Below are 17,752 nucleotides of genomic sequence, written 5' to 3'. Positions count from 1 at the left end.
TCGGTCCGCCGCCGACTTGTCTGAGTCGACGTGAGCAGCAGCGAGATCACGTTGTATTTCTCGTAGTTATGATCATAGGGACCATAGATGGCACAACACACATCTTCGTACACAATGTTTTCCGAGGATACGGCGGAGCCATGATATTCCCAACTGGTCAATTGATATCTGCAAGAGGGCGGTCCGAGTTAGTCTCGGTTGCCGACCTCCCGAGTAATACTGGGGTCCCTCTCGCTAGTCAAGGTGCCCTCCAGAACATGACCTCTAATGCTTTGGCCATGTCGCGGAGTTACGGGAAGATGATAATCAGAGGTTGTGTCACGCCCTCATACCGTAGGTTCCAAGTGTCTTGTGGTGGTGGTGGAAAAACAATGTTACTGGCTCGCGGGATGGCCAACGCCGGGATCGAACCGACGACCTTGGCGTAACAAGTCACTCCAAAGGAAGCAGACTATTAGCACCACGCTCTAACCAACTGAGCTAGCCGGCCATACAAAAATCATACTTTGCTCTATGTCCAGCCACATTCCTCTAGACCACTTGTGTGACGGTCCTGTCGCAGGAGCATCAATTTTTCTCCAGGAACTGACGCTGCAACTTTTCTGCGCCGATAATGATGAACCGCACACTGGCAGCAGAGATGGGAGGAACATCATACATGTGCTGTGAAACTTAAGGGAAGCTCACAAGTGCGAGGAAGGCAGTGCGCTCAGATAACAACCTTGAGGGTGCACCACTCCAACATGACCCTCCTCTTCAATGCTGGCAGGGAGGTTTAGCTAGAGGTAAGTCAGAGGTTCGGGAACGATAACAAGTACAGGCCATACATGTTGGCACCTTCCAATGGCTACAAAGTATCGAGAGTCGTACGGCGAGAACATGAATGGCCACAGGATGCTTTACAATATACAATACGAGGCAAGGCAATGGGGTTGTTGTCTATGGCAGGGAAGAATGGTGTCAGGTATATCGACAACAGAAAGGGTGAAAGGGTGATGAGGGATATGCGGGTGCAAAGGTCGAGCGACAACTCCAGGGCGGTCATACGAAGTCCGGAGACTTGCCCACCGCGTACGCATTCAAGCACGCCACAAGGGGCGTGTGCACCAGATTGGCGGTGCGCAGGTTGCTGTCGCACGCCTGTGGAATCGGAGGATGTGCCTGATGGTCTCGTCAGTGCTTCCCGCAAACACGGGTTCAACTAAGAGATGCTGACCACAGTGAAACTCTTCGCCATCGCCAGGTCCGACAATAGCTTCGAGCATGCCAAATGCACGACGTGCCACGCGCTCTCGAACGCAGTCAGCTTCGTCGCAAGCGCATCGCAGTTGTCCTGCACCTCGCCCGCCAGCTCGCGCGTGGTCATCTCGTGGCCGGCGCTGTCAGGTTCCAGAGACTGATCTGCGGACGTATACTAATAATTAGCGACGGAATTTTACTTGCTACCCAGCAAGTGAGCTGCGAGCGCACATTCGTGAAGGTGGACGTCCACAGAAATGCCGACTGCATGCATGCACGCCAATCAGCCAGAAGCGCACTCGTGATAAATGAAGAGGGCATACAGCAGGAGAAGCGCAGCTTTTCCAGACGCGCTAGCGCGACTTTGAAGGTGTACACCATCTTAGTCAGGAGTCGACGGAGGGTCTACGCATAAATGTCACGGGTCGCCGGTCAGCAATTTGCGCGAAGCCGGCCCCCGAGGGGATGATTGGAATATCGACACACCTGCCAGATAGACATGCAGAGCCTAGCAAGTAATTGTTGAACGACACTCGGTACACCAGCAGGGCCCCGAACTTACTCTTCTATGCCAGTCCAGAGACTCTCAAAGAATCCGATAGGCTCAGCCTTGACTCTGAGCGCACTCGCGACCTTGCGCGGGAACATCTCAACGTCTTTGGAGAGGTCGTTGAACTTTTCCGCGTTTGCCCTAGAGGCATTCAAGTGCACTGGGATGATCTGTGGGCGAGAGAATGGTACATCCAGGATATCGATGTAGTATGACGGAACCATACCTCGAGGAACTTTCCGATCATAGCCTGCTTCTGCTTGAGCGAGACATCCTTTGACTGCGACAGCGGAACCAAGATCTCCGCAAAGTCTGCACAAGGTAAAGAACATGATCAGCACCGCTGCTCAGCGCCCCCTCGGAGCGTGTTCAACCTGCGTTGTCCGAACTCACTCTTCAGAAAATGCGCACAAAGCCCCGCGTTCTGCTGTGAATCTCGATATATGCGTCTATGCCGCTGCGTCCCGCCAAGGTCTCCGCATGAGCCTTCCGCCGCCTTACACCCAGACTGAGACTTCACCGCAAGAAACGCGTACACACCTGCCGGAACTCGTTCCACTCCGCACACAGGGCATGCTCCTCTCCAATCTCCGGTGTGCTCTCCAGCTGGGCCGCAACGGTCCTGAAGAGCTCCTGGATATCAAGTTGGTCGTTCGTCAGCGTCACGAAGTTCTGCTTGAGCTCCGTGCGGGCCCGCTGGGCGGCCTGGACGTCGCTGTATGTCGGTAGTTCAATGTCGGCCATTACACACTACAAGCCTCCTCGGAGTCAAGTCGTCGAGATGGAGCTGTCAGACCGTATACGGTGAAGAGTGAGATTCAGAATACAAGCCGCAAGCCGCCCTTAGGGGCAAGGCTCATCGTGCTGTGGTAACGTTAGACGAGTCAAGCCTCCTTCTGGTCACGTGCCGCTCAGAGTCGGCTCCGAATCCACAAGTTAAAGTTCCTCCATTGTCGACAAGGGAGAGATATACCCTAGTATATTACGCAGAGGATAACATAGATATATAGTACAGCGTACGGAAGATCGTTCCATCCGTTTCAGAAAACTGCCAACTTCTTTATCTACTCATCTACTCAGAAAGTCAGGACGTCCGCGTCAAATGTCAAGCTCACAAGCAGTACTGCAAGCATGCAACGCGGGCTGAGAATCCTACACACCCGTAGAAAACGCGATCCGCTGCTTCTTCAGCTCCTCCTCCTGCAATCCCCCCGATTCTACTCCCCCCACTCCAGAGATGAACTGTCCCTTCTTCGCCCCACAGCCACCCAAATCTTGCGCCTTCGGCACCGTCTGCCCGCTCTCGCCATTCGCGCCAGTACTAATACTCGGAGCCGCCGGAGCAGGCGCAGGAGCCTCCTCCAGCATCCACACCACGCCCTCCCCATCCTGCAAGTCCACGCCCACCCGCTCGAACATCTCCGTCCACCAGATGAACACATCCGGCGCGAACGGGTCCGTCGAGGTGCCCACGAGGAACCCGAGCGTCCGCACGAGCTCCAGCGCGGGGAAGAACACGCGGTACGCCGCAAACGCCTCAAGATGCGCCTGTGCATGCGTCGGCTTGTTCGGGTACAGCTGGTTGACGCCGATGCCCCGGATGCCAACTCGCCGGAGCGTGGGGTGGGGCTCCTCGAGCGGCGGGGCCGAGGACACGCTTGCGTTGTAGGGTGCGAGGTTCACCGCGGATGGGGTTCGCGCTGAGGTTGCAGATGGAGCTCGTGGTGCAGGCGATTGGGTCTGCTGCTCGGAAAGTCGCTTGTGCGCGATAGGGGAGACCGAGATCACCCGCTCCCGACAGTCGAAGACGAGCGTTTCGAGATTGGGACATGCGGACGGGGATAGGAAAGCCGAAATGTTGATCGGCCCCGGGCGCATGGACTGTGTATTGGACGGAAGAAGCTCGACCGTCCGTAATTGATGGCCGTAGGCATCGAGGAAGCTCACCAGCTCCTTCGTCACGAATGGGGCATGCACAGTCCGCGGAGCGCCAGAGGCATCGAGGACCAGGTGGCACAGCTCTGGCATCACCTGCTTGCTTGCATAGCGGAGTAGTAGTGGGCATGTCGGGAGCGCGAGGTGAGTGACATGAGGGAATGTCAACGACTCAAAGGTAATGTGTTGGAGGCTGCGTCCCGCATCGAGAATGCAGATCTTCCGAAGATCGAGAATGCGCAGGGTGGAGAACTTGGTAAGCGCGGATGAAGCGAGAACAGGGAGCTCCTTCGACACGATGAGCACGCTGTCTTGCTGCCAGAAGAGTTCCTGGAGGCTCGGAGGCAGATATTGCACCAATACGGGCAAGAAGCCCTCGGGAAGGGGTTCCTGCCACACGCCGCTGAACACACGCAGCCGAGAGCAGTATGAGACAGCGCGGATGATGGCTTGCCAGTAGAACTGGGTTTGGTGTGACCTCGCCCAACGCCGGACCTCGAGGTGCCTGACCCACTGCCCGTACCCCGGATCGTCCACCTTCTGCAGCGTCCCGTCCTCATGCTTGATCTCCCTCCGGCTCTCGCGAAGTGCCTTGCAAAGGTTCTCGATGCGCTGTGCGCTACCGAGGACGACATGCTCGTAGAGGAGCTCCGTCGCGATGGCCTTCCAGACATGGCATACGCGTACGAGTGCGCACTTCGTCCGCATCGATTGAATAGGTGAGTTCATGCCCCGGGCATAGTCCACCGGCTTCTCAGGAAGCAAAGGGTCCCCAGGGGCGATTGAACGGGCGCGGGGGACATGAGTCGCGTACCGAAATATCTCCAACCAAAGCTCGGGCGGCAGGCTCGTGTGGTCGACCGTCGGTGTCCTCAAAACTCCGTCGTCCACCGGTGGGGGTGCGGCGTCACTGGGAACAGGGTCGTGTTTGGGAGGCGGCTCGTCCATTTCAGGCGTAGCGCTCCCTGGGCGAAGCGCAGTTTTCAGCATCAGCGGACATCTGCACAATGCGGCGGCCTAACGGTGATACAAGTTTTGATGCGCCCCAAGCGCCCTTTTACCAGCAGCAAGCAAATCAGACAAATCGAGCGATTGCAAAAGAAGAGCGACAAGCAGGACGAATGCAGTGTGCATCATGGGCGATCGCAAGCAACCACCCGTCCTGACTGCGATCTCGGTATGTTGGGCGCTAAGCGTGCGGTCAGGGGACATAACCATAGTGTCAAGTTTACGGAAACTGGGCGGTAGCAAGGCACAACTACCTTCAAAAATGGCCTGCATTCAAAATATCACTGGACGCTAAAGGGCGCACCGCTATCGCGCTTGAAATGCGTTTGGACACCCGACGTCATTGGCGCGAGCTCCCGTTCCTAGGCCGAACCAACTTAAGTGCTTGCATGTACCTTGACAGGGATTCTTGCATCAAGCACTTCACCGCAGGCATGCGTCTAGAGCTCTCATGTGCACAGAGTAATCACGGAAGAAGTTAGACATCGAGTCGTCCATATCGTGTGCGCACGGAAGCATCGAGTTCAGGCCCTTCGTGCATGCAGAGCTCCTCTTGCGAGCCCGATGACTGCTTCTGTGAGCTCATATCTATGTCTAAGAGCATCTGGCGCGCCTGCAAGTGTCCCGGGGCGGCGCTGCTAGTCATCACCGACCGGGGTCCACATACGCGAAGGCCCACCTCCCGCTCCGAGCCCCGCCACTCAAATCCAAATCGTGTCCCCAATCTCATGTGCGCTTCCTAGCACAAAGATCCGACGACATGCACAAACTATAGCTGCGAAAGACTTACCAGAATATCGCAAGTACGCAGTGCTGGCACCAAATCTCCTATCGGCGTCGGCGGCCGCACGGATGGACGATGACGCAAGTCTCGCTGGTTCAATCGCGTTCTGCGTGCCTGGATTGGATGCAGCTGAGAGCGGGTGCGGGAGCACGTTCGGTGCTAGCAGCGGGTATGCGATGGCGGCAGTCAACGACCGTCCTGAGTCCTGACCGACGCAGCAGTCGCAGATTGGGATCGACAGGTCGTGGGGATGTGGGCAACGGCTCGTGTGCGTCCTATCCGGATTCCGCGATGCGGGAGGGGAATCGTCGGAATCGATGCGTGTGCGTGAGACCCGACTCTCGAGAGATGTCGATGGACGCTCGAGTTCGCAGTTCGCAGGTCGCGTCGGCGGCAGTCTCGATGGCGACGAAGGTGTCGTCGGCGGTGGTAAGTGATAAGGTGCTGGGAAGTGGCAGCTGGGAAGACGTGGTGGTAGAGAACAGGTGCACTGGGCCCGCGATTGTGGCTTCCAGCGCCGCGCGGAAGCCAACGCCTTTGTGGCACCGAAACGGGAACTGACTCCACACCCCGATCCGGCAATCACCCCCATTCAGGCAATTCCCGCCCGCCTCGAGGCTCTGCTTCGCCTAGCGGAGTGCGGAGAAGGCTAAGCAGACGGCCCCGCGGCTGCCAGGGCCCGCTTCTTGGCAGGAGTCTCTATTGCGGTCTGTAGGTACGTATCGTCCGATTTTCTACAGAAGACTATGATCCGGGTCTATCATGTAGGTGTGCATGGACAAGTACGAGCTGTGTCTTGAGCTTGAACGTGACTAGTTGACTCTTGGATCTTTGGACAAGGAGAGAACCTTCACCGGTTCAGCTCTTGATGCGCCTCCGACATCGGCACCCGGCTGCACGCACCCCGATGATACAGTACCTCGTAAACGCAGCACAATGCCCACCCCGCCCCACCCCCGCCGCGCCCTCATTCCAACGCCACGGCATGCAACAAACAAGCTTCGGCACGCATGAACTGAGTCTGCAATCCAGGGCGTCCTCGTGATCCGCCAACGAGGGCACGAAACCTCCAGCTCCAGCTCCACCTCTGACCTCAGCGCTGATCCGATTCAGAAGCTAAGCACTTAGCACCTGGGCCCCGAACCACCCAGACGGCGCGGGCCGCCAGCTGCCGCTCCCAGTGCACCCCACCGTAAGTACGATCAGGAACCTCGCGTTTCGCGAGAAGAGCTGAGGCTCTCTTTCAACTTCTCCTCCTGCCAACCGCGAACCATCCATCTACGCATCCGTTCGCTTGTGCCGATCCCCGGAAACCGTTTCCTGATATGTACATAGTAGGACCGTACGGGACGTGTCACGTCCCTTCCAATCTACAGAAACCAGCTGAATTCGCGCGAACAGATCTAGAGAACTTCCAACCAAGAATAATACAGCGTAAATCGAGAGTGGCGACCGGCGCGCCCTTCAAACGCCTATCTCCGCGCGCGGGGAGAAGACAGAACCAGAACCAGAACGCGAATGCGAACGCGTGAACGCATATGCCTAACGCTGACTACAGAAGAAGACGGGCCACGGCCGCCTGGAAGAAGCATCGCTGGTTCCCAGTGAACCGATTCGCATTCCTGTCGTGAGATACAGAACATCGAGCATGGGATTCGGAAGCCGAGAAAACAATGACAACGAACAATGACAACGACATATGTCGTATAGTGCGATGAGAGGAGAGGGGGGATTTACAGGGAGCAGGAAGGAGAGGAGATGATGGAACAATGATGATGTATGCCTAGAGAGCAGAGTCCGGTATATATGCTTGTGATCCTAACTGCTTGGAAGATGGTATAAGCTTATAGTAGTACAACTAGTTAGTGCGGGTATCTGCGAGCCTCGTCCCTCCGCATTTCATGCTATCCGAGTCTGATTGTAAAGTGTAAATGATGCCGAAGATATTGAAGTAGAAGTAGAAGGGGGGGAGGGGGGCTAGAGCCTAGATGGTGTGACGGCGACGGTGGGGATGAGAGGAGTAAGCCATGTGAACAAAACAGAGCGAAGGCAGAATCCATATGTATCGTTGACAAGTCGAAGGCGAACCGTGCTTACTGTACTGGTCCGCGCCCGAGCCCGTCAATCAGACAAGTCCCGGCCGGTATCGCGCTAATTTGCCACTATATCGTACAACGCAAGTCCACGCACGCCCGACCATCGCCTGGCGCGCACGTTCTGGGGTGAGGGGCACGAGTGCTGCGAGTGTGTGTGCGCGCGCGTACGAGTGAAGAGCGTCGGGCCTCAAAAGTCCGCCTCGCGAATCGCGCAGACTCGATGCAGAGGTCTTGCGAGATAGCGACAGGGCGCCAACTGCGATGCCGCCGCATGTCGGGTGTTGGGGGCGGCCGCGGGAGGAACGGATGTGCAGTGTCGATGACGTAGACCCGTGCAGCAGCGACCCATGCGCTTCGGGCACCACAGCGTCTGCGTCTGCGTCGGCATCCCGCATTCCGAGTCCCGAATCCCGACATTGATCCTCTCGTGCAAGCGCTCCCTCCGCTCAGAAGCCCCGCGCGACGAGCAGCTGGAAACCAACGCGTCAGCGCGCCCCTGTGCCCAACGCGAGCAAACGCAACGCCCTGTCGTCGGCCGGACACCGTCTGTACATGTGGCTGCGAGGAAGCGTCTCGAGCGGGGCCAAGTCGACGCGGGAGCCGTTCATGTCGCCGGCGGGCAAGATGGGCGCGGGCTTGTACGGCTCGCCGTTGTCCCACAGCGGCGGCGTCGAGGTCATGAGCATCGGCGAGTCCTGCGAGGACGTTGACGCGCTGGACAGGCTCGGCGACATGTGTATTGGCGTGTGGCCGGAGAGGAACGACTGCATTGAGTGCTCTGACGAAGTGGGCGAGTTCGAGTTCACCATCCGTGCCTGCTGGTGTGCGAGGGCAGCCGACGCGGCGTACGCAACCTCGGAGCCCCATGCGTAGTGTGGTGTCGGTTCCGTCAGGATCGGATTGTACGACGGGTCGAGCGACATCGCGGTGAGCGGCGGCTTGACCTCGTCGGCGAACATCAACTGGTCAGAGCGAGACAGAGCGGAGGCTAATTGCGACTGCTGCGAAGGTACTGTGAATAAAGGAACCACTCTATCAGAAGTACCAATTCACCTCAGGATAGAAGGACGATGCAGGAGGAGGGAAGGGCTGATGGAGGGAGATCGAACCTGATTGCTGCGACATGGAATCCGGCGCCGCAACTGGGGACACAGGAAGCGAGCTTGGGCCTGCGGGCATAGGTATAGGAACGGGTGGAGGGGTATCTTGCGAGCGGACGCGGCGGGTGGGTTGGTTAGGGAAGGGTGCGTACAAGCGCTTTACGCTCGACGTTGAGGTGCGCGAACCCTCGCCACGCTTCCCAGGTTTCGTTGTTCTCGCGCTCCTGAAGATGCCATCCGGAACTTCCAGGTCGCGGAGCTCGGGGACGTCGTCGATAGTGCGCAGCTGTCCTTCGGTCAGCTTCGTGAAATAGGCATCTACATGACGTAGAGTCAGAGAGTTCAGACGGCGGTGGAGCGGAAATACTGAGCGAGAAGCGTACTCATGTGCCACTTTGGCGGCTTCTTTTGCTTGTCGTCGGCATCTTTTGACAGGGATGAGTCCTTGCTGAGGTCCTCGCGGATGACGGAGTAGGTGAGCTTGATATACAGGTCCTGCTCGCCTGGGCGAACGACAAGGTTTTCGGAGGATCTAGCATGGATAGCAGCGGGTCGATCACGATTTCCGCCGATACCTCGGGACATCAGTACGCACCTCGCATTCCCCTTGCCCTTCTTGGGGCTCTCAAAGTACATGAGGAAGTCCTATACAGACCGCGAGTGGCGCGTGAGAGCGCGGACGGGCGGCGGAGGACTGGGGGGGCGCACCTCTCGTACACGGGACGCAGTCCATGACTTCCCCTCTGTGAACCGTTCCATGCTAACGCTGAAGGAGTCTGTGTTGGGACCCTTCTCTTCCCACACATAGACATCCCCTGGACGTAGGGCCGCGCGCTCGTTGGCATCGAGACGCTTTTCGATTTTGGGGAGGATGCCGAGCTGGACGGCGTAGAAGAGCTTGTGGGCGTCGGCAGCGGAGCGGATGTGGACGTTGCGGAGGGTGGGGACCTGCATGGCAGCCACAGTGGGCAGTGATAAGGAAGAGACGGGCGGGACGAGGAGGGGGGCGGGGGGAGCCGGGGGCAGAAGGCAAGAGGGAGGGGCAGCGGGGGAAGGGCGATTATATAGATATCGGGTTCTGGGTTCTGATTTGATCAGAGGAGGGCGAAGGAGGGTGGAGGTAGCAATAGAACGAGGCCATTAGCCGCATCAGGGAAGGGAATAAGTGTGGAAATATTAAGAGGGGCAAAGGCTGAATGGCCCGGCAGAACGGACACTACGGGCCCAGGACAGCGGACGGCCCGGGGGACTGGTAATCCCTCCTCCCAATCTAATCCGCGAGATCGAGATCTGCGGGCCATTACCCCATGGCGAACTCTATCAGCGGTCTCTGAGCCTGATCGTCCCTGCTCTGGCACTGGCAGCACACCGTAGCTGGCTGCTGGCAGTCGCAGAGCGCAGTCGCTGCTCCGAGTCGCACCCACACTCACAGGCCACACTCGGTCTCGCCTGCGCACACACGCCCTCTCCGCCCGTCCCGTTCTCGCACTGCTCTTCTCTCCCCTCTTCGTCAGCGCCCTTCCACGTCCCCCTCGTGCCCCGCTTCGATCCACGTCTCGCACTAGAGCCTTCTGACTGCGCGCCCCCGCGTCCTGCCGACCTGGCCTGGTGTGATCAGGCACCCCGTCTTCAGTCTGCGCACATTCGGCACGGCTTCTCTATACATCCTGCAGCACCCCGCTCCCACTCCACCGCCGTAGCAACGGAGTGCTGACGGCTGTTCGCATTCACTCCGCTGGGGATCAGTGCGAGTCTCGTACGTACGCGGCTTCAGAGTTCTATCTTGGGCTTGGGCTTCGCTCGTGCTGGGCGAAACCTTCGCGGGAAGTAATTCGGCAGCTGACTCAGAAACGCAGAGGTCACGCACACACGGGTGTGGTTGAGAGAATGCGCGCGACAGAGGCCCGAGGCACGGACTGGGCAGCTCCCACATTCGAACTGGGCCAAAAGCGGGCGGAGAGTCACAGGCTGTGAGTGTTTGATCATGTCGATGACGCCATGGGGGGCCCGGGGCGCAGAGTAGCAGGGCGTCCGGAACTAGACTCGTCGGGAGAGCTGTCGCCCCAGAATTTGTGGAGAAGACGAGCACACGCAGCGCTGCACATCCGATGTCACAGGAGGGTATCCCGCGAGCGCGCTTGTAGGCAGGGACAGATTACGCAAATGGCATCCGGAAATACCTGGGAGCGAGAGAGCGAGAGCGTCACGGCATGCATGCATGGTGCAGACGGTCGCAGTGCCGTCTCGCTTACGTCTGAGTTGTCTAGGCTTTAGATGAGAGGCTTGTGAGAGGGCACCCCAGAATTAGTGATTGAGCGAAGGGGGATCCGTTCCCGCCGGTACGTGCCGGGTAAGGTGTCGTCTGACTGGAGAGCGGCAGTTGGAATGAGTTGAATAGAGCCAGATGGCAGGGCGGGCATTGGGGGGGCTTGGGGATACGAATGGGGCATGGATTTGCTGGGCAGACAGATGGGAGTGTGGATTGACAGAGTGGGTTCGAGGAATGATGGCAACGCAGGCAGGGACTCGGAGCACATGCAGGGCTGAGCGGGGCTGCGTGCGATTCAGAGGTGACGGCATGGCTGGGAGACGACCCGTTGCGGATTGGGCGACTGAGGCCTGATTTGGACTGACGCAGAGCACGGAAGCATATCGGGCAGCGTCGATCGCAAAGGGGCCGGAAGAGGAAGGCCAGTGTCGGCATGCCCATCCTGGGCGATATCTCGCCTCCAGCCTCTGCGTCGCTGCAAAGCGTCCGAGCGCCCGCCCGACTCCGCTACGCCTGGTGCTAGCCTCAATATGTCCCCCACCGTCTGCTCGCGGTTTCTGATCGACCTGCCCTGCCAAGCAGCGGGCGCATCGGACTCTCCAGCGTGCATCGATATCCGTCTAACCATCCGCATGCATGCAAGTACAATGACAACCAGCCCGAGCCATCCCCGGACCCCGCTGCACGTCCGACTCTCCTCCCGACCGCCACTAATCCATCACATCACCTCAGGACCTCGCCCTACTTACCGCCAGCCCATCCCCAATCCGCCCATCCTGCCCCGACAACCCGTCCCGCGCGCCCAACCCAAACACCACCTCCTCCCCCCCTCATCTTCCCCTCAATTCCGCGACCCCGCCCAAGCCTGCCCTCCAGTCATGCGCTCCCTCGACGCAGCGACGTGGGAGGGCGCCCGGTCAGCTGCACCCAAATGCTTCCGCGCGCCCACCCCATCCAGCCAACTCCAGCCCCGCGACTCAATGGCCCTCTCCCATGCCCCCCCACGCTCTCCCGGCGCGAGCCCCCATTCGCCCCCGCGCGCGTCCCCCCTGCTTCTCCTTCGCTTGCAGATCGCACCGAGACCGCCTCGCGCTGCCTGCTCGCGACCGTTGCGCGATCGCTGGGCTCCCTCCTGCCTCCCTCGCCCGGCCAATTTGCGCGAAGCCTCCCGCCACCACCTGGCGAACCTGCCGTCGGCGACCTCCAGAAGCACTTCACCAACTCAATCCACTCCACACTTCCATGGTCCCCCACTTCGCGAAGGGGCCCCTCCACGCGTCTCGCGTGCCTGTGGGTCTTGCGCCTTAGGCTCAAGCTCGGCGTCGACGTGTGCGCGTGCGGGTCCAGACCCCAGCCTCGGTTCGAACTTTGCTGGCACTGACAGTACTGACAGGCATCAGGTTGCTGAGCAGTCTAAGTTCCAGCTGAGTTCATACTTACGCAAGATCGTCCCAACGCTGCCGCTAGACTCTCGCCGTCGCGCAGCACTAGCTGCCTGTCCCTGGATCCCGGATGCCCCATCCAGCACGGAAGCCCACGCCGCGAGGCTTTCAGGGTCCCCCCACATCCCACATCCCACATCCCGTGTACATCCCAGGGCACAGGGATATTAACGTTCTGTCCTTCCATCGCCCGCATCGACGCCATCCACCCACCACGGGCCTGGGGCAAAGAAAGTATTAGCGTTCCTCCAGAGCGCCCCGTTTCCCGGGCTCCCTCCGCTCCTGGACCGGCCACTGTAGCCAGAGAGCCGTGGTCCGTCACCCGTGCCGACTCCAGGCCCAGCCTCTCTGTCCGATCGCCAGATGCAACCCCAAGGACAGTTCGCTTCCGGTTCTGCTGGTTGTACTACTCCTCAGGAAGCCGGCTCTTGAGTACGAATGTGCGGCACGTCACTCGTCACCATCACCATCACTAACACTAACACATAACTTAGCGTCAGGGCACGGACGGCACACGCCCGCGTGCATGCACGCAAATTGAATTGCTTCCAGCCACAGCAATTCAGTCGGGTCCATCAGGTGCGGGTATGTATGTATATGCCACTGTCACTGTGCACCCGTGCGATCGCCCAGCAGCTCTGGTTGGCCGTTGGGGGCGAAGAGAACCCCGGATTCCACCTCGAAGTACCTACGGTGGCGCCAGGGGCCTAGAATCCAGGATCCTGGACGCACGCACGCACGCACGCACGTACGTACGTACGTGTGTGTGGCCAGTGGCTGATTCAAGATTGGAGTTTGGCAGCATCGACACACGCGTGCGCAATCCTTCTCTCCTTCTCACTCTGCACCCTGCGCTGCAGAAGCGCTTCGTCACTTCTCGTTCACCTCGCCGGGTGCGCTCGGACGGCACTACTGGTGGCGCGGACTGGCTTGCTGGTTTGAAGTTGCCGCTCGAATGCCAGTGGCTGCACACGCATCCCCCCACTCCACCCCACCCCACCCCAATGCAATGCGATCCCCAGATCCCCAACCGCAACTGCAGAACCGCAGAACCCAGAAGCTCAGGCTCAGTGGCTCTTGTGACGCGTGGGTGGGAAGTCGAAAGTCGGAAGGAGGGGCAGAATCTCGCAAGAACCGCGATGCGCGCGCGGGTCTGGGCCGTCGCGCTGCCAGTGCGACACTCTGTCGCCATTCGGCCCATTCGCCCATTCAGCCACAGCACAATACAGTTGCACTTGACAGCAGCGGCGAGCGGGGCGACACGAGTGACGAGACACGCGGGACCTTGCAACAGGCGAGAGGCTGCACGAGACACAAGACACGAGACACGAGACCCCCCCCTCCCTCCCTCAGCTGCGGTTGCGCCTTGCGTCCGTCCGCCGGCTACTGTGGCTTCCGTGAGTTACTGTTCGAGTGTCCTGGATCGTCTAGCGGGGATGATGCTGCCACTGGGAATCCGGAATTCGTAATTATGGTGCGTCGACGTGTTTGAGGTACACCCTAGGCCTACAATACATACTGTAGATCCGGGCATTGCGATCGCCCATTGAATCAAAGGTACTAGGGTGTGTCACTCTGTGTCGGCGCAATGCAATGCAATCGAGAGACGAGACGAGACGTGCATCAGCTGCAGCCATGACTCATTGAGCTCCAAGCACACAACTGAATGCACCAGCACGGTGCACCCAGCCTAGCCCGATATGACGAAACTGCGGCTTGTCTCATCTCATGTGCATGAACTCTGGTCGATGGCCGATGGGTCGACAGGCGATGCGATGCGCGCGCGAAGGGACTCCGAGAAGTCTAGAGCCCAAGGGTTGCCAATCGCCTTCTCGCGCCAGAAGCACCAACGCTCAGCATTGCGATGGGAATGCCAAAGAAAAAGAATCAGCACGTTAACACGATTAGCATATGATCACATCGGACGGCGGTAGTACGAGTAAGTAGTAGGTAGTAAGAGATCCCTATGGCACATACAGCCCCGGCCCAGACCCTCGACGTAAGGTCCGGCACCGTGCAGCAATCGCGGGGGTATATACTGCACAAGGGACTCTCGGAGGGACATCTGTCATGACGATGTGAACGGGCCATCAGCTGAGGGGGAAAGACGAGTCACGGAACGTCGAAACGCGCGTTTTCACGCAACCACTAGTACGGCGAGGTGAAGAGGGGGGCTCTAGCCTCTTGGCCCGCGCCCAAGGAGAGTCATCCGACATGCAAGAACAAGGAAGTCGAGTGCAGCGTGCGGCAAGAAGTGGATGGCCGACCGGCCACCGGTGAACGTTGAAGTCGTCGGCAAGAACGGGCGAATCGGCAGGCTATTAGTGGGAGAACGACCTCGCACCTCGCACCGCGCACCGCGCACCGAATACCAGAACGGGGTCTCCAGTGTCCAGTGTCCGGTGCCAGATGACAGGCCTTCAATGAATCGAACCTCAGGCCTCAGGATCAGATCCCGGGACGCCCGCGTGCCCGCACCAACGCCGAACCCCAATCGTCAAGCTCAAGGCGCAAGGCGTGCGGGCACACGAGCTCGGGGCAGCCGGTCAGACGATCCCGCAGTCGAACTTCTGCAGGATGTCGTCGTCGGCGACGTCGCGCGGCGGGTAGGGGCGCTTGCGCAGGTATATAAGCGGCGCGAGGTCGATCGTGGGGTTCCGCCGGAGCCGCTGCGACTGCGCCCCGTTCAGGTCTGGCTGCCGCGTCGCGAGCTCATCCTCGAGCCACCGCGGCGGGCTCCATGGCGGCGGCTTCAGCGCGGGGAGCTGTACGTCCGCGCGCGGGTGCGGCGGAGGCAGGTTGTCCTGGTCGATTTTGTACAGGGGCAGCCGGGCGTGCGGGTAGGGCCCGGGAAGGGGGAGGGCGGGCGGCCCTGCGCCTAGTTTGACGTCCTCGCCAAAGACGGGAGGCCCTGCTGTGTCTGGGCGCGCGCGCTGCCGCGCCATGCGCGCCGTTGTGTACTTCCCTGGGGGGATCATGTTGCGGATGGCGGCTAGCTCTGGGATGTCGTCGACGGTGTGGAGGCGCTCGAGCGTCTCGCCGGTGAAGTAAGCCACTGCGAGTCGGATCGCGGCGTTATCATGCACAAGCACGAGTTGTGGGCCCACACGCGCGAGCAGGGGCGGATGCAGGGAGAGAGATATCGCATGATTAACATCTGTGCAACTGCGGTGGATGGCTGGTGCGTTGGGCACTTACCCAGATGCCACTTGCGCCTGCCGGTCGGGGTTTCGACGTAGACTGAATAGGTCTGTTTGATGAGCCTGCTCCCAAAGCTGATGGAAAGTTCGGCCTCAGCAAGGGCATGGATACCAGCGCAACCGGGAACACGCACATGAGAGAGGAGAGCTCTTCGTCAGCCTCGAATTCGGGGAGCTTTTCTTGGTAGTAGAGAAACTCCTGTCGGACGCACGCGGTTCAGTGGGATCGTCCTGTGGCGGAATCTCGGCCGGCACGGTGCACTCACATCGCGAACTCTGGAAGGGCCCCATCGCCTCCCATCGGTCCACCTTTCTATACCTGCAGCCTATAGAATCGGAAGTTGAGCGGCGGGTATGGATAGATTGGTGCCTCTCTTGCGGGGAACGGGGAAGGTTGTACGGGAGCAGAGGGACGTACAGAGGAGCTCTCCCCACATGCGCTGCGCTCTTCCCACACACATACGCAGCCAGAATGGATGTAACGCCGTTCCTCGATGTCGAGGCGCCGTGAAACGATCGGCAGGAGTCCAAGTGAAACGGCGTGGAATATGACATGGGCATCGAGGAGGGTGCGGATGCGAATCCCGGTGCAGGTAGGAAGCTGCATCAGAAGGCGGGGCGGTCGGGGGAGCTGCGACAGGCAGTACTAGGCAGCAGTGGCGAGGGCGGTGGAGGGAGGATGGTGGAAAAGAGGCCGAGCAAACGAACAGGTTTTGAAGGAAAGGTATGCGGAGGCGTTGGTGGGAAGGGCGCTCGATGGGCGAGGACGCACGAGGAGGGAGAGATGTGTGATTGGATCCGGCGTGCGCTGATGGGCCGGCGGTAGAGATAGCTCGTAAGAAAGCTGTGCGCCATTGTGTCCAAATAGGCAACCATCCTGCAACCGTCTTTCTGACAGCCGCCGCAGGATCCCTCCCAGACGCGCGCTCTCCCTTCCTCCGGTGCTCTCGGGCCCTACTCGTCCGTGCCCATCCGTGCCCGGGAGTCGTATCCGCCCGCGACAGCGACGAGTAGATATGCATGCCGAACCCCCTCCCTATCCATCCAGTCCACCACCCCTGTGGACGCCTCGCAACAGGATGTGCTCTCGACAGGGAAGAGCACGCTCATCAGACCGGTGCTGTTGGCTGCGGAGAAGTGGAAGCCAGGTACCGCGCCTCAGTTCCGCCGCACCGTCCCAGGTCTCGACACTGCTGCACGCCCACACTCCTCGGCGGCATTTGCTCCGAGTCCGGAAATGCGCCTTGGCTGCTACGCGAATTCGTCCACCTGGCAGCGGCGATCCTGACTGCATGAATATCCCCATGCGCCGTGTTGATCCGCGTCACAGAGGCTCCTCACGTTAAGCAGTGCCAACGGAGACTGCAAGCAGTGTCGCCGTCCGGTGTTAGACATTGCTGACGCCCTAGCAAGTAGTGAGTTCCGTAATTGTGTGGTCCTGGGCCTCAGCCGCCAATGTTCCCTCACCGCCGCTGATAAGCCGAGCAGCCACTTCCGCGAGCCTCGAGGCGCATGGGAGATGAGATGCGCCGGGTGGGAGCAGGCCAATGCGAGCAACAGTTCCGAAAACTTGTAATCAACATACTTGCATCCTCTTCCGGTGTTTTCGCAGCTGCTGACGCCCTAGAAGCAACCGTATGCGCCAGCTAGATCGACACATGAATGATAAGGTCTCACCAGATCACGTTGTGTCTAGGGAACTTGAGGTGGAAGTCGAAGCGCATGGGACCGGACTGCGCATCGGGCTCGAGATGCCAACACCAGCAAGGTTTCATGAATCAAAGTGCGCGATGACGACAGAACTGCTGCTGACTTGATGGGTGCTTGTAGATTCAATGCTGCATTCAAGTCCCCCGAGAACGCCAGGGTTCTTGCGCGGTCTTTTTGCAGATAGGGGGGTTCCGCTCAGGAAGCCTTGAACGCCGTGAGCGGTCGTACGTCCTGGCCAGTCCTGACAGGCAGCGTCGATATCAACCGAGCGGAAGATGCAAGTGAAGCAGAGGAAGCCTGGGGAGACCTTCGCAATAGCGAAATCACGTCCTCGGAAGCACTGCATTGACGGCGTGCAATCCCCGCACGGCGTGTTCCAGCTCACTTCGGGGATGGCGGGTGGGTGATGCCCCTTTAGC

The 17,752-nt window shown here is 59.5% G+C and overlaps 6 protein-coding genes and 1 non-coding gene across 7 annotated transcripts; 1 reads left to right on the top strand and 6 right to left on the bottom strand.

The window, feature by feature from the left end:
* Nucleotides 1-390: 390 nt before the first annotated feature.
* L226DRAFT_t56 lies at nt 391-490 on the bottom strand. The gene has a single exon. It is a non-coding gene; the product is annotated as a tRNA-Ile (tRNA).
* Nucleotides 491-552: 62 nt separating this feature from the next.
* Nucleotides 553-2,649, bottom strand: L226DRAFT_531975 (uncharacterized protein). The gene is made up of 9 exons (XM_067680177.1): nt 2,330-2,649; nt 2,183-2,246; nt 2,016-2,101; nt 1,802-1,959; nt 1,726-1,747; nt 1,563-1,644; nt 1,471-1,503; nt 1,217-1,401; nt 553-1,161 (listed from the first exon to the last, which is right to left on the bottom strand). Exons 1-9 carry the CDS (start codon nt 2,531-2,533, stop codon nt 1,042-1,044), a joined length of 954 nt encoding a protein of 317 aa, XP_067539212.1. The 5' UTR covers nt 2,534-2,649; the 3' UTR covers nt 553-1,041.
* Nucleotides 2,650-2,941: 292 nt separating this feature from the next.
* On the bottom strand, nt 2,942-4,672 carry L226DRAFT_457363 (uncharacterized protein; the record flags this gene model as incomplete). Its single annotated transcript, XM_067675361.1, has 2 exons — nt 2,942-3,489; nt 3,589-4,672. 2 exons carry the CDS (start codon nt 4,670-4,672, stop codon nt 2,942-2,944), a joined length of 1,632 nt encoding a protein of 543 aa, XP_067539211.1.
* A 3,392-nt stretch (nt 4,673-8,064) lies between these two features.
* Nucleotides 8,065-9,969, bottom strand: L226DRAFT_299079 (uncharacterized protein). Its single transcript, XM_067673692.1, has 5 exons — nt 9,421-9,969; nt 9,308-9,357; nt 9,096-9,244; nt 8,666-9,030; nt 8,065-8,610 (listed from the first exon to the last, which is right to left on the bottom strand). The coding sequence occupies exons 1-5, from the start codon at nt 9,664-9,666 to the stop codon at nt 8,098-8,100; spliced, it is 1,323 nt and encodes a 440-aa protein (XP_067539210.1). The 5' UTR covers nt 9,667-9,969; the 3' UTR covers nt 8,065-8,097.
* Nucleotides 9,970-11,516: 1,547 nt separating this feature from the next.
* Nucleotides 11,517-12,902, bottom strand: L226DRAFT_299050 (uncharacterized protein). The gene is made up of 2 exons (XM_067673691.1): nt 12,422-12,902; nt 11,517-12,367 (listed from the first exon to the last, which is right to left on the bottom strand). Exons 1-2 carry the CDS (start codon nt 12,626-12,628, stop codon nt 11,858-11,860), a joined length of 717 nt encoding a protein of 238 aa, XP_067539209.1. The 5' UTR covers nt 12,629-12,902; the 3' UTR covers nt 11,517-11,857.
* L226DRAFT_298979 (uncharacterized protein) lies at nt 12,776-14,008 on the top strand. Its single transcript, XM_067673690.1, has 2 exons — nt 12,776-12,863; nt 12,918-14,008. Exon 2 carries the CDS (start codon nt 13,011-13,013, stop codon nt 13,890-13,892), a length of 882 nt encoding a protein of 293 aa, XP_067539208.1. The 5' UTR covers nt 12,776-12,863; nt 12,918-13,010; the 3' UTR covers nt 13,893-14,008.
* A 961-nt stretch (nt 14,009-14,969) lies between these two features.
* Nucleotides 14,970-16,230, bottom strand: L226DRAFT_543897 (uncharacterized protein; the record flags this gene model as incomplete). Its single annotated transcript, XM_067682230.1, has 5 exons — nt 14,970-15,478; nt 15,622-15,698; nt 15,758-15,822; nt 15,890-15,949; nt 16,042-16,230. The coding sequence occupies 5 exons, from the start codon at nt 16,228-16,230 to the stop codon at nt 14,970-14,972; spliced, it is 900 nt and encodes a 299-aa protein (XP_067539207.1).
* Between the last annotated feature and the right edge of the window lie 1,522 nt (nt 16,231-17,752).

Source organism: Lentinus tigrinus, assembly GCF_003813185.1.
Source record: "Lentinus tigrinus ALCF2SS1-7 unplaced genomic scaffold L226scaffold_5, whole genome shotgun sequence".
Taxonomy (NCBI): Eukaryota; Fungi; Basidiomycota; class Agaricomycetes; order Polyporales; family Polyporaceae; genus Lentinus; species Lentinus tigrinus.
Note: the sequence above shows the minus strand (reverse complement) of the source record. Positions and strands in the feature narration are given on the sequence as shown.

Coding starts and splice junctions, on each gene's coding strand:
- L226DRAFT_531975 (XM_067680177.1), bottom strand. CDS start 2,533: ATGGCCGACATTGAACTACCGACATACAGCGACGTCCAGGCCGCCCAG. Junction 1,960..2,015: donor TGATCGGAAAGTTCCTCGAG/GTATGGTTCCGT, acceptor TCTCGCCCACAG/ATCATCCCAGTGCACTTGAA. Junction 1,162..1,216: donor TGGCGAAGAGTTTCACTGTG/GTCAGCATCTCT, acceptor CGAGACCATCAG/GCACATCCTCCGATTCCACA.
- L226DRAFT_299050 (XM_067673691.1), bottom strand. CDS start 12,628: ATGGCGTCGATGCGGGCGATGGAAGGACAGAACGTTAATATCCCTGTG. Junction 12,368..12,421: donor CAGCGTTGGGACGATCTTGC/GTAAGTATGAAC, acceptor GATGCCTGTCAG/TACTGTCAGTGCCAGCAAAG.
- L226DRAFT_299079 (XM_067673692.1), bottom strand. CDS start 9,666: ATGCAGGTCCCCACCCTCCGCAACGTCCACATCCGCTCCGCTGCCGAC. Junction 9,245..9,307: donor AAGGGCAAGGGGAATGCGAG/GTGCGTACTGAT, acceptor TATCCATGCTAG/ATCCTCCGAAAACCTTGTCG. Junction 9,031..9,095: donor GCCGCCAAAGTGGCACATGA/GTACGCTTCTCG, acceptor TACGTCATGTAG/ATGCCTATTTCACGAAGCTG.
- L226DRAFT_298979 (XM_067673690.1), top strand. CDS start 13,011: ATGTATGTATATGCCACTGTCACTGTGCACCCGTGCGATCGCCCAGCA.